This window comes from Abrus precatorius, unplaced genomic scaffold (genome assembly GCF_003935025.1).
Source record: "Abrus precatorius isolate BTA unplaced genomic scaffold, Abrus_2018 Scaffold3, whole genome shotgun sequence".
In the NCBI taxonomy this organism is placed as follows: domain Eukaryota; kingdom Viridiplantae; phylum Streptophyta; class Magnoliopsida; order Fabales; family Fabaceae; genus Abrus; species Abrus precatorius.
In genome coordinates this window covers 27,182,823-27,198,043 of record NW_020874373.1, presented here as the reverse complement: position 1 = coordinate 27,198,043, position 15,221 = coordinate 27,182,823, and the positions used below count along the sequence as shown (strand labels likewise).

The following is a 15,221-nucleotide window of genomic DNA, read 5'->3' as shown; positions in this document are numbered from 1 at the left end:
CAAATATTCGCTAAGGCGATTATACCACATACGTCCAGATTGTTTCAATCCATAAAGTGATTTATTCAACTTGATTGAATAACCTTCTCTAGAATTTGAATTGTATGCATCTGATAAATTAAAACCTTCAGGGATTTCATATAAATATCATTATCAAGTGAGCCATACAAATAGGCTGTAACAATATCCATTAATCGCAAATCGAGTCCTTCATTTGCTGCTAAACTGACCAAGTATCGAAACGTATTTGCATCCACTACATGTGAATATGTTTGTTCAAAATCAATATCAGGTCTTTGCGAAAAATCTTGGGCAATAAGTCGTGCTTTATATATCACAATTTCACCCTTTTCATTTTATTTTCACACAAAAACCCATTTATATTCGACTGACTTTACATCTTCAGGTGTACGAACTATAGGTCCAAAAACTTGATGCTTTGTAAGCGACTTTAATTCTTCCTCAATTGCAACTTTCCATTTTTTCCAGTCACTTCTTTGTCTACACTCGTTGACTGATTTTAGTTCATAATCTTCTATATCAGTTATCACATCCAATGCTACATTAAATGAAAAAATATCATCAATATTGACTTCATTTTGGTTCCATTGTATTCTATTCATGACATAATTTATTGAGATCTCTTTATTTTTATCATTTTTAGGTACCTGTGTTTCTTCGGAAACTAAAATATTAATTATGTCTGATGACTCTTCTTTTTCAGGTACATCCTCATTTTGGTCACCTTGATTCTTAGTTCCTTTTCTTTTTCGAGGATTTTTATCTTTGGAACCAAAAGGTCTACCATATTTCATACGTGATTCAGATTGATTTGCAACATTAGATTGTCCAATCGGAACATTGATTTTGATTGGAGCATTAGCAACCGAGACATATGATTTAGTCACTGTTTTTGGATTCGTAAAGACATTTGGTAGTTGGTTAGCTAAACCTTGCAAATGAATTATCTTTTGAACTTCCAGTTCACACTGTTTTGTTCGAGGATCCAGATGAGATAAAGATAATTCATTCCAATTTATCTCTTTTTTTCAAATTTTTATTTTCTCCTCTTAAAGTAGGAAAAAATGATTCATCAAAATGACAATCAACAAATCGAGTAGTGAATAAATCTCCTATCATTGGCTCAAGATACTTTATTATAGATAAAGATTCATAGCCAACATATATTTCTAACCTTCTTTGAGGACCCATCTTAGTGCGTTGTGGTGGAGCAATAGGAACATACACTGCACATCTATAAATTCTAAGATGAGAAATATTTGGTTGTTGACCAGAAACTAATTGCAAAGGGGATAACGTATGATAGATTGTTGGTCTGATGCGAATAAGTGTTGCAGCATGCAAGATTGCATGTCCCCAAGTAGAAATTGGAAGTTTTTATCTCATTAGTAATGGTCTTGCAATTAATTTTAAACGCTTGATCAATGATTCAATAAGTCCATTTTGAGTATGTACGTGTGTTATAGGATGCTCAATATCAATCCTAATAGACATACAATAATCATTAAAAGCTCGAGATGTGAAGTCACCAGCATTATCAAGGCGTATTTTCTTAATTGGATAATCAGGAAAATGAGCTCTTAAACGAATTATTTGTGCAAGTAATCTCGCAAACTCTTTGTTGCGAGTTGACAACAAACAAACATGTGATCATCTCGTTGATGCATCAATCAAAACCATAAAATATCAAAATGGTCCACATGATGGATGTATTGGTCCACAAATATCACCTTGTATACGTTCTAAAAATATGATAGATTCATTTCCAATTTTACCTGGTGATGGTCGACTAATTAGTTTTCCTTGAGAACAAGCAACAAATGAGAAATTATTTGATTGAAGAATCTGCTGGCTCTTCAATGAATGTCTACATGAATTTTCAATTATTCTTCGCATCATGATTGATCCAGGATGACCTAATCGTTCATGCCAAATAAAAAAATTATCATAATTTGTAAACTTCTTGTTTACAATAATGTGTGTTTCAATTATATTTATATGTGTGTGAATATAAGCCAGAAGAAAAGAAGGTAATTTTTCTAACACACATTTTTTATTTGAGATAATTTTTGTGATATATATGTATTCTTCTCTTCCTTCATTTGTTGTTTCAACATGGTATCCATTTTTGCAGATATCTTTGAAACTTAATAAGTTTTTATGAGACTTAGTGGAGTATAATGCACTAACAATGTGTAATTTTATTCCACCAGGAAACAATATATTAGCTCTACCGTAGCCTTCAATAATTTTTGTATTACCAAAAATATAGTACTCACATTAGCTTGTTGCATCACTAAATGAGAAAAATATTTTTTATTTTTGAGAATTGTGTGAGTTGTTGCACTATCAACAAGACATATGTCTTCATTGTTGGTGTCGTCCATATTTCTTCATAGCAAAATAGATAAATAAATAAATTAGATACAAAAAATTGGTGAAAATTTATTATTATTCATTATAATTTATTTATAATGACTATATTAAAATTTAATTTAAATAACAATTATATCAATGAAAGAACAACTATAACTTATTTTAAACATAATTATCATTAATTTTTTTTTTACATATATAAAGAGAAGAAGAAGAAAAATACATTAAACATAAATTAACATAAAAAAAATAATAACTCAATAATAATAATAATAACTTATTTTTGGACACTTCCATCACCAATGAGATGGTCAATTTTTCCATCTGGATCAGCAAAAAAATCAGCAACATCTAAGTGGATAACATCCATGTGATCATAAATAGAATCATTGTCATCTTCACAAATAAATTGTCTCTATCTTTTTTCCCTTGTTTTTAAGTGATTCTTGATAAAGATCAATAAAATGCTTTGGTGTACAACAAATACGTGACCAATGACCTTTACTTCTACAACGATAGCATATGTCTTTCATATTTTCGCTACTTTGAGTAGCTTTACCCTTTTCAATTTTTTCATCATTTTTTCACTTCTGGTGTGAAAATATATATTTCTGATTATCACCACGACCATGTCCATAACCATTACTATGACCACAACTATTGTTACGTCCACGATCACGACCACAAATACGACCACGACTATAAGTTTGTGCATAATTATAGTAGTCATGAGTTGTTACATTCACTTCTGAGAATGGAACAATGCCAGTTGGACGATATTCATGATTTTTCATCAAAAGCTCATTATTTTGTTCAGTCACAAGGAGACAAGAAATTAATTGAGAATATTTTTTGAATCCTTTTTCACGATATTGCTGCTGCAGAATTTTAATTGAGATGTGATTCTAAATAATGTTAAATTATACTCGCTAACAGTTTTAAAATCTTGCAATTGTAAATGCATCCAATCATAATGAGCTTTTGGTAAAATGACTATTTCTTTTTTTGTGGTCATATCTGTCGTTTAAATTATTTCAAAGCACAAGTGGGTCTTTTATCGTGAGATATTCATTTTTCAAACCTTCATGAAGGTGATGACGAAGAAAGATCATAACTTTAGCCTTATCTTTATTAGATGCTTTATTTTCTTCTTTGATAGTATCTCCAAGACCTTTTGCATCTAAATGAATTTCAACATCTAATATCCATGATAAGTAATTTTTACCCATAATATCAAGTGCGACAAATTCGAGGTTTGTAAGATTCAACATATTTAGTACTGTCATAAAAATAAAAATAAGTTAGTTATCATCTAAATAATATAACGATCAAAAGTAAAAAAAATAAAATAAAATAATATTAAATTACTAGTAATTTACTTTTATATATATATATATATATTATAGACACAAATTTATATATACAATAATTAAAATAAATAATGATATATTTCTATAAGAAAAATAAAAATAAAAGAATATCATACCTTTATTTAAAAATGTTCCTTTCTTGCAAAAATGTGTAGTAGAGCTCTCGTGCTGAAAACATGTTATAAAATGAAGGTAAAATTATAAGAAAGAATAGAGAGAAGAATATGAAGAGGAAGAGAGAATCTCAATTTCATTTCCATATCCTCAATACAAATGAGATACCTATTTATAAGCCTAAAACTATAACTGAAGAATCGTATCTCTTTGAATGAGAATTAAACAAAACAGTTACAAAATCGTAAGTTACAAAGAATAAGAATGAGTTATGAATATGGACATTCACTCATATAATAATTCATAACAAAAATAAAATAAAAATTGAAATAAAAAGAAACAAACATTAAGTATTAGAGAAGTGACGTGACATGATTAGAAAAATAATAACTCCTAGCAATACTTCTACTTAATAACTCGTATATGTATATAATATTTCACTGTTTTTAGCCGAAAGACAACACAATTTTCTAGCCTATACTCTAAATGTAAAGTAAATATTATGCACTTTTGCAATTAAGAGATCACATAATTTTTAATATTTATTATTTCATATTAAAAAATAGACTATTTAATGCAACTACCAAAATTTTAAATAACTGATTATTTTACATTAAAAAGAATATTATTGTACATAATAAAATATGAAAACTAATGAATTTATATATTCTCATTGGAGAATATAGATTCTCTTTATCAATCTCTGGAAACAACACAAGTACATTTTTAATATTATAAATATTAAAGTGGAATTTAATTATTCTCATCCAAGCATTCGTCTTTTCCTTAACAGCACAGTAGAACGTAATATGCTTTTCAATTTCACTCTACATAAGCAATCTCGTGTTATCATAAAAATCTATTCGATGCATGCCCTTTATATCATCATGAATGCTTTCATTAAATACATTTTCATTGCTAATGCTTACCCTTTCATTAGAGGATGTAACCCAAATTGTTTTAGATTATAGTAATTTGTGTCACTAAGAATATAATAAATCTTAAGCTACAAGGCTGAACAAAGTAGAAGGCATATTTATGTTCTACTAACTTTGAAATAAAAAATTATTTTGTACTCTATGCCTTTCCATTTTAAGATAGATATAGATAATTGATAAGTTAGTAATTAGGCCCTTTTTACAGTCTATATATTCATATTTGACTTTTATTTTATTTAAAATTTACACTATTTTATATATAAATTATACAATTTGGTATAAAGAGGCTCTAAGTGAATTTTTGATGCATTTTGGGTTCAAATTAATGAAAGATTAGAGTTTTGTAGCAGTCAGCACGCCTAAACTCTCTTAACAACCATGGGGGTTCTTCGAGCCCATGCATAGTCGTGTTTAAAGCCTTGCATGACCGTGCTCATCTGCGGAAAGCTCAATAGCTATGTAAACTATTGTTCATGAATTTGTGAGATTTCGACATTTGAATCTAAATTTGATTTCCGTTCCATGATTAGATTTTATCCTATTGCGTTTATTTTTTAATCCTAATTAATTATATCTTCAAGCGACCGTACCTCGGTTAATTAATAGATCTATAGGATAAAACGAGATAAAAAATTAGGTGGACTAAACCAATCTTTGTCTTCAAATCGTTATTAAATTAACAAGTTCATAGGTTCCTTAAGCTTTCTTAAATTGATATCTTGCATGACCATTGAATGTTAATAGTATTCGTATGAATGATTGGTAATCATAAAGAAGTTGAATTTAGAGTTAAACAGAAAAATAATATAGAGGATTGAATGAGAAAATTCATACGCCTTAAGTTCCTTTACTATAAGTTCAACCACGATATGTGTTGTATTATTCGCTTTTATTTATAATTAATTTTATTATTAAATTTTGGTTCTTACTTAATTTTACATTAGTTAAGTTCAAATAATTAAATTAAGAAATTTTTAGTAATTCAAAAATAATATTTGTGGGACGATATTTTGGGAACTTAAATTAAAAATCTTTTATTACTCCTCGACAAGTACACTTGCCCTCCGAATAAATTTTTGGCGTCGTTACTGGAGATTACTTTTTTAATATTAAGAAAATATTAAATTTAATTTATTTGAGCAATTTGTGTTTTTCTTTATTTTAATTTTGTTTGGTTTATTGTTAATTTTTTTATTTTTGTTTTTTGTTTTTATTTTATTTTAATTTTAATTTTATAATTTTATTTTTTCTAATGTATGCTTACTTGTTCTAAGTGCTCTACAACTTTTTTTATTTGATTCAGAGATTGAGAGAATAGCCCATAAATAAAGAAAAGAAGTGAGAGAGCAAAGAATCATAAAGTAAAGGAGATCAATTCAAGATTACATGACACCCACTGCTAGAGGCATTCCTAGAAGCATCACAGCCCTAATGTGAAGGCTAACAATTTTGAATTGAAACCAACACTGATAACCATGGTCTAGAACTCGATATAACTTGGAGGCATGCCCAACAAAGATCCTAATCTCCATCTGATAAAGTTCCTACAATTGACTGATACCATCAAATGCAACGGAGTCTCCAACGATGTCATTTGACTTCGGCTTTTCCCCTTTTCAGTACCTGAGAAGGTGAATACATGGTTTGCTTCACTCCCAACCAATTCTATCACAATTTGAGAGGATCTCACTTAACAATTCTTGGAAAAGTACTTTCTCCCATCAAGATTCTTGAAGTTAATGGCAAAGATCAGTTGCTTCCAGCAAAATGAATTAGAATCATTGTTCGAGAAGTGGGAGCGGTTTGGAGAGCTCTTAAGAAGATGCTTGCACCATTATTTTCTAACATAAAGGTAGGTGCAAATCTTTTATAATAGCCTATCCATCACCAGCAGGGCCACAATTGATGCCGCAATAGTAGGGTCCGTTATAAGGAAAGACCTAGATGATGCATACAGGCTGATAGACAAAATGACATCTGCCAGCTTCCAATGACACACTACTGACTCTTACGACATCAAGAAGAAAGAGACTGTCCCAGTTTACTAAGCAGAGAGCAGCAACCCACTAATGAACCAAATGATAGCCCTTGTAAAACAGCTAGAATCTTTAATGAAGGTTCAAGACCAACTTATTAGAACTCTTGTTAGTCCATAATTTAAGTAAGAGGAGGCAAATTTCATAGGCAATCACATCTTGGGGTGGTAAAGTAATCCTCCTAATTGTTGGGGGAATGACTTTGGAAGCTAAAATTCAAGTGTTTATTGGCCTCTCCATATGCAAAATCAAGGAGCAAGACCCGAAAGAAAAGAACTCCCTAGATCTCAGTTCAACTTTTAAGAACAAATGATGCAATATGTGCATTACTATGATAAGAGGATGACAGAGCTTAAATCCAAGTTGGACCAACACTACTAGAAACACGTTTTATGTAGATGAATTTTTTCTATCTGCAATACAGACGAATTTATAGACAAATATTCAATTTTTTTTTTTTGGAGAAATCTATCTGTAAATTCATCTATAATACAAATGAAAAAAATCTGTCTGTATTACAGCCCCCCATTTGGCGCAAGAACTCATAGACAGAATTATAGACAGAATTTTTCGTCTGTAATTTGAAAATTAGCGGGATTTTTGATGTGGGAGTTACAGACAGAAAAAATCCATCTATAAATATGACTATTTCTACCAACTTTTTATTTGCCTATTTGCAGATGGATTTTTTCATCTGTAATGGTCTTTGGCGGATTTACAAACGAATAAATCCTTTTGTAATTGAACTCTTAAAACACACTGTTTCATTAAATCATTTATAGACATATTTTTCATCTGTAATGTGTTAAACCCATCAAAACCGAGTCTACTTCTCCTTCTTCTCACTTTCCATTACTTCTTCTTTCTCTCATCTCCCATCTCTCTCTAGCATTATCAGGTTTTTGGCCTTTGCAAGTAGCTGGAGCATTCATTTTGAAAATAATTTGCATCGTTATGTTCCTAGACTGAAGATTGTATGACTGGGAGGATGAGCATAGAAGTCCTTCCCCGAACTTGATTACTGTGTGCTGTGGGGTTGTTTGTGCTTGCGAAGATTGTACAATATGCATGTTATGGAGTTATAAGGGGATGTGCTCTAAAACAGTTTAGGATTGTAATGTGTATGTTTTTTATGGATTGATTAATAATAGATTGTTATATAATATATAGCTTATGTGTAAAGGAAATTTTGATTTTTGTATTAAGTACGTGTAAAAAACAAGACAAGGGAATATACATATATTAAGGAAGATACTGTCAAAATTTACATTAAAAATTTGTTGTATTAAGTATAAAGAAATTCATATATTAGGGAAAATTATGCCGAAATTTATATTAAAAATTTATTGTATTAAGTTTAAACAAATATAAATAAATATTCATATATTAGGAGAGATTCTGCCGAAATTTACATTAGAAATTTGTTGTATTAAATGTAAACAAATATAAATTAGGGAAGATTCTACCAAAATTCACATTAAAAATTTGTTGTATTAAGTGTAAATAAATATAAGAAAATATTTATATATTAGAGGAGATTCTACTAAAATTTACATTAGAAATTTGTTGTATTAAGTATAAATAAATTTAAGACAATATTCATATATTAGGGGAGATTGCCAAAATTTACAGTAGAAATTTGTGTAATGTAAAATAAAAAGTTGATACCCCTTTTCTTGCACCTGAGGAAGTGGAGGATATTGTCCACATTCAGGTCCATGCCCTTAATGAAGAACTGCAGAAGCAAAATGACGAGATGTGAAAGACCAAGAAAAGTGCATACAAGAAGAAGTAGGCGAAGAAAATGTAGAAAAAGTTAGAGAAGAAGGTGGGCTCGAGGATGCAGAGAGAGGTGCAGTAGTAAATGCAGCAGCAATATATGAGAGCAAGTAACTCTACACCTCTTCCTTCTCCTCCACCAGCTCCAACACTACCAATCTTCAACTCTATGCGTCATTCCTTTTTCGACTCCTCCTCTATTGATGGTGATACTTTTTCAGAAGATGATCACACTAACTATTAGTGATATATAATGTTATTTTATTTTTGACATTATTTATTGAGATGTTTACTTCTTCATTTGTAATGATATTTTAATTTTATATTTTATAAATAATTTCTAATTTCAAATATATAATTTTATAATTTTTATTATGTTTATAATTTGTGATAATTAGGAACAACGAGAAATAATTATGTATATAAAAAAATGAAAAAAAATTAAAATTTCACAAATGGATTACAAGCGGATTTTTCTATCTCTAATTTACAAACAGATTTTTCTGTATGTAATTACTTACCGACGTGTATATTACAGACGAACTAGAACTATCTGTAAATCTGTCTATAATACTAAAATTTGTCTGTAATAATTAAAAAATTCATCTGTAAATCTGTTTATATTTATAGGTTTTCTAGTAGTGCAACATGTTGAAAGAACTAATAAAAGGTTTGCAAAAATCAAATATGAAATACGGGCCAACTCTTCTAAGATGGGTGCTCAATTGGAGCAAATTACAAACCTTCTTAGTCAAAGAGTGATGGAACATTACCATCTCAGCCCTGAGCCTAATCCAAGGAAGCAATGCAGTGCCATCATCCTCAAAAGTAGGAAGAATCTTGAAGAAACGCAGACCAACAAGGCATGCATGCTTGTGCTCACTGATAAGCATGCCCTTGCTCCCTCCAGCACGCCCATGCTGCCTGATAATGCATGGTTGTGTCGAGGAGCACGCCTATGAACACAATTTCAGCACGGCCGTGCTTAATAACAAGCAAGGTCATACTTCTTCCCCATATATAAAGAAAGAATAAGAAGAGGGCATGCCAGTTGCATTAAAATCAAGGATTCTGTTTCCATAGCGATTGAAGGGCAATAAAAAAGACTCACAATTTAGTAATTTCTTAGATGTTCTCAAGAAACTCCATATCAAGATCCCTTTCATTGATGTCATCTCCTAAATGCCCAAATATGCAAAGTTCTTAAGGAGATGTTGAGCAACAAATGAAAGCTAAAGGAGTTTGAGACTATGAAATTAAATAAAGAATGCTCACCGATTCTGTTAAAGAAGCTACCGCCCAAACTCAAAGACCTAGGGAGTTTTACTATTCCTTGCACCATAGGTAGCTCATAATTTGATAGGGCGCTCTATGATTTAGGCACTAGTATTAATCTAATGCCTTTCTCTATGTTTAAACGGTTGGGTATGCAAGAACCAAAACCTACTTCTATTTCATTGCAGCTTACCGACTGTTCAGTAACCTACCTTAGAGGTATAGTGAAGAACGTTCTAGTTAAGGTAGACAAGTTTATCTTTCCAGCAAATTTTATTATTCTTGATATAGAGGAGGATGATAAGGTGCCTATTATTCTAGGGAGACTGTTTTTGGCAACTGAAAGGGTCATCATAGACGTACAAGAGGGGAAGCTCACATTGAGGCTAGATGATGAGGAAGTTGTATTTCAAGTTTTCAATTCTTTCAAGTGCCCCTCTAGCCAAGAGTCTTGTCACTTTGTGAGCATTGTGAATGTTGCTTTTCCTCCTCCAATTTATGTGAAGCATGAAATTCTAAGAAGAAAGCCAAAGAGGAAGCAATCTAGGAAGAAGAAAAGACAAAAGCTCAAATCATCCTTTAATAAGCCTCCTAATTTAGAGTTTAAATTTTCTTCTCTTTATTTTAATTTCCCTCCTATGAATAATTTTTCTGATATAATAGGTGTTAGGGAGGCAAAGTTGTTGGGGAGATAATTACATATCAAGGGAGACACATCTGAGACTTATCCCTTTTTTCCACCATGATTTAATAGGAACATTAGGCTTATGACATTAAACAAGCGCTCCCAGGAGGCAACCTGTGTCTTTTATTTTATTTTATCTAAATTTTATTTCTTTCTTTTAATTTTGCTATTGTTATTTTATTTTTAGAATAAACATATTAAAAGATTGTAGGAGTTGAGTTGATTGTTCCTACACATACTTTTGAGCTCTGGTCTACAAGCACGCTCGTGCTGATCACATGCACGGTCGTGCATTTAGTCAAAGTTGTGAGAGAAAGCTTTACATTATAAGCATGAGTGTGCTCAAGATTTCAGCATGGCCATGCTTCCTCACCAGAAGCCGTCACATAAAGAATTATCAGGGAACCTCTTTCCTTTTGTTGAATTGTCCTCTTTGCATGCATTTTATTTGATTTTTTTTAAATATTGAGGATAATGTTTTGCTTTAAGTATAGAAGAGTGGTTCCTAATCATATGATTGCTACTGTTTGTTCTTAAGTAAAGTGGCTATGCATTTTTTTTATGATAATTTGAAACTTTTTCCCTCATGGAATCTAATTTTTTCATTGGCATTATATTTTCATTTAGAAACTAATAATTAGCTAAGTTTCCTATATATGAGTTTTGAGTCTTAAGGAGAATTTTTATCTTAGTTTAATTAACTATACCCCTTTCTTTATTGTTTTGTGTGATTATCTCCTTAGAATTTGTACTCTAAAACTTGACTTGTAACCGACTTGAGACTACTCTTTTCTGCATGTTTTTAATATGATTGAGGCATAATAGAATTTTTATTCTTGGCCTTTAACATGTTTGAGATAGAGATACAACTAGTTGTCCACTTTGAGTTTTATTGCTTTTTCTTGGTCCCTAACAGTAAATTTATAAAATATTTCAATGACATTGAGTTTACAAGTGGAGCAACTGAGTTGTTTAATTGTTTGATAAAATCTCCTTTATATCTCTCACGTGCAAAAAGAAGGAAAGTATGAAAAAGAAAATAAAAAAATAGCAAAAAGAATAGAAAAAAAAGGTTATATATGAATGAAAAGAGAGATGAGTAAAGATATTGACTGTATGTAAAATATAAAAATTATTCCAATAGTTTTATTTTTAAACTTAGGGGATGTTTGTAATGTTTATAATTATTACCCATTCGAATATCTCTCCCTTTCATTTACTCATATCAATTATTATAACCCTTTGGCCACATTATAACTTAAAAAAGACTTCATGATTTTTACTTGCATTTAATTTATTTAGTGGAGGGTTTGTTTATAGTTAAGCCTATGGTAGTACACTTTTCTTTGGAGGAACGAAGTTATATCTCATTTTGTTCTTTAGTGAAAGAGGAAAGTTGAGTACCATAGTTTGATGTTTGAGTGAAAAGTATGGGAATATAAGATTCTAATTTAGAATTCTTTTGATTGCTTATGCTCAGTAATATTACTCTTGTCGCTCTTTTTATCTCCTGTATCTCGAGCTCCTTGTTTGGTATTGAGTTTCAAATTATTCTGTTATTCTTTTAACCAGCACTTTGTTTGAGGACAAGCAAAATGATAAGTATGGGAGAGTTGATAAGTCTGTAATTAGGCCATTTTTATAGCCCATATATTCATATTTGACCTGTATTTTATTTGAAATTTACACTATTTTATATATTAATTATGCAGTTTGGTATAAAGAGGCAGCAAGTGAATTTTGGATGTGTTTTTGACTCAAATTGATAAAAGATTAAAGTTTTGCAGTAGTCAGCATGCCTAGACCTTCTTAACAAGCACGTGAGTTTTTCGAGCCCTTGCACAGTCGTGCTTAAGGCTTTGCATGACAGTACTCATTTGCGGAAAGTCCAATTATGAAGAGTTTTTAGGATTTTCAAACCCTATAAAAGAGAGACCTCGGGCATCCAATTATAGACCGTTTTTACATTTTAACTTCTGCTTCTTTGATACACTTTTGATCTCGTCTCTCTTCTACGAGATCTTTGGCATACTCTTGGCAGGACTTGGAGCTTCGAGCGATTATACTTGAAAACTAGAAACTCATCTCACACTCTACTTTGCTATTTCTTTCGATTATAACTTTGTTTATGATTGTTTTAGTTATTCCTTTTAACATGAGTAACTAAGTCCATAGCTAGGGCTATGGGAACTATTATTTATGAATTTGTGAGGTTTTGACGTTTGAATCTAAATTTGATTTCCGTTCTGTGATTAGATTTTATTCTATCGCGCTTCTGTCTTAATTCTAATTAATTATATCGTTAGACGATCGTACCTCAGTTAATCAATAGATCTATAAGATAAAATGACACAAAGGATTTGGTGGATCAAACTAATCTTTGTCTTTCAATCATTATTAAATTAACAAGTTCATAAGTTCTTTAAGCTTTCTTAAATTGATATCTTGCATGACCATTGAGAATGTTAATTTAGAAAAAAGAATGTTAACATTGCATGACCATTGGGTATTAATTGTATTTATATGAATGATTGGTAATCACAAGGAAGTCAGATTTAGAGTTAAACAGAAAAATAACATAAAGGATTGAATGAGAAAACTCATACACCCTAGGTTCCTCTCCTATAAGTTTAATCACAGCATTTGTTGCATTATTCGCTTTTATTTACAATTAATTTTATAATTAAATTTTGGTTCTTACTTAATTTTACATACATTAAATTCAAATAATTAAATTAAAAAATTTTTAGTAATTGAAAAATAATCCTTGTGGAAGATATTTTGAAAACTTAAATTAAGAACCATTTATTACTTCTTGATAATTACACTTGTCCTCCCAACAATAATGCTCATGTTATAAAGCAAAAATCCTATAGCAGCCCTCTCCTATAATTTTCCTCATGGAAAGTGATGCCATTTCACTGAAGTTGAAGATGTGAACATTCTCTAATCTAACTAAAGTTCTTATCACATTGTACAGTTTTTATTATTATCATTATTATTATTATTGCTTTATTTTTATCATCCTAAAGATGCTGCAAGTTGCCATGTTAAGCAAATACTCAACAATATTTAAATAGCAGTATTTTAATCAATAGAATAAAACAGTTACATAGAAAAGAAATCTCCAGCTGGAAGCAATGCATATATGCTCCTTTGTTATGAAAGAGAAAGAAGAAAGTGATGAGAGAAAATAAAGGCAAAAGCTTAACGAGGGTGACAGTGGGAAGTTACAAAACGGCTTTGTTTTTGTATAAAAAGATAACACTTGGCGCGACCTATACTTGAGGGCGAAATATTTGGAGCTTGGAAACCTCACATGCACTATCACTCGTCCCGATATATGGTGGTAGCATCACCTCTTGAACTGTGTTGTTATTCATTGAGCTGAAACAATGGCAAGAACTTCCTCCATTCTTTTAGTTGCTTTTTACTCCATCATACTCACAGGTAATACTATTTCCTCTTCTTCCTTCTCTTTGATTATTTTTCTATTTGTAATAGAACTTTTGATACACTCGGAATGATATCATTCTCTTTCTTGCACCATGTAATTCATTATATGTAATATAGTGTATATAATTAGTGCCGTGATTTTTGTACTTAAGGTTTAAGAAGGAAACGTTTAATAATAGGAATTGTGACTTAACCTTAAATGCTGGATTTAACCATTAGTTGTATGTAAGAATCTCTCTAGTCCATCTAATGCTATAAAATTTCTAAGCATTTTTCTCTTGTTAATTGTTGTAGATGGGGCTCAACTCATTTTAGTGAACAATTGTGGGGAGAGTGTGTGGCCAGGGATACTTGGAAGTGCAGGGCAGCAAACTCCAAAAGATGGGGGGCTCCATCTTGGAAGTGGTGAGGAAATAGTGCTTGATGTGGCAGAGAAGTGGTCAGGGAGAATTTGGGGAAGGCAAGGTTGTAGCTTTGACAATGATGGAAATGGCCACTGTCTCACAGGTGATTGCAATGGGAAACTACATTGTGGAGGGAAAGGAGGGGTGCCACCAGCAACAGTGGTTGAAATGACACTTGGATCCTCCTCTTCACCTCTGCATTTCTATGATGTGAGTTTGGTGGATGGCTTCAACTTGCCTGTTTCTATGAAGCCTGTTGGCGGTGGAATTGGGTGTGGAGTGGCTTCTTGTGAGGTGGATTTGAATGTTTGTTGTCCATCAGCACTTGAGGTGAAGAGGAATGGTAAGGTTGTGGGGTGCAAAAGTGCATGCTTGGCTATGCAATCAGCAAAGTATTGCTGCACAGGGAATTATTCTGACCCAAAAACTTGCAAGCCTACCCTTTTTGCTCATCTCTTTAAGGCTATATGTCCTAAGGCTTATAGTTATGCATATGATGACTCTAGCAGCCTTAACAGATGCAGGGCTCCAAGGTATGTCATCACTTTCTGCCCACCTCCACTGTAGCAGGAATCCAGATGACAAAGTGAAGTTGTTGAAGCTGCTGTTGTAGATTGAAAAGATTATCAGTCACTAGTCATGGATTGTTTTCTTGATATTTTAGTATTTTCTTCTATCTTTAATTGGCTTAGTTTTTGTTATTCTAAAAGAAAGGTAGATTGATAATAAACAGCATTTCACATTTTTGTTCTTACTGTTGATGATGC

The 15,221-nt window shown here is 31.4% G+C and overlaps 1 protein-coding gene across 1 annotated transcript; it reads left to right on the top strand.

The window, feature by feature from the left end:
• Window positions 1-13,989: 13,989 nt before the first annotated feature.
• LOC113863787 (thaumatin-like protein) lies at window positions 13,990-15,021 on the top strand. The gene is made up of 2 exons (XM_027497497.1): window positions 13,990-14,044; window positions 14,345-15,021. Exons 1-2 carry the CDS (start codon window positions 13,990-13,992, stop codon window positions 15,019-15,021), a joined length of 732 nt encoding a protein of 243 aa, XP_027353298.1.
• The last annotated feature ends 200 nt before the right edge of the window (window positions 15,022-15,221 follow it).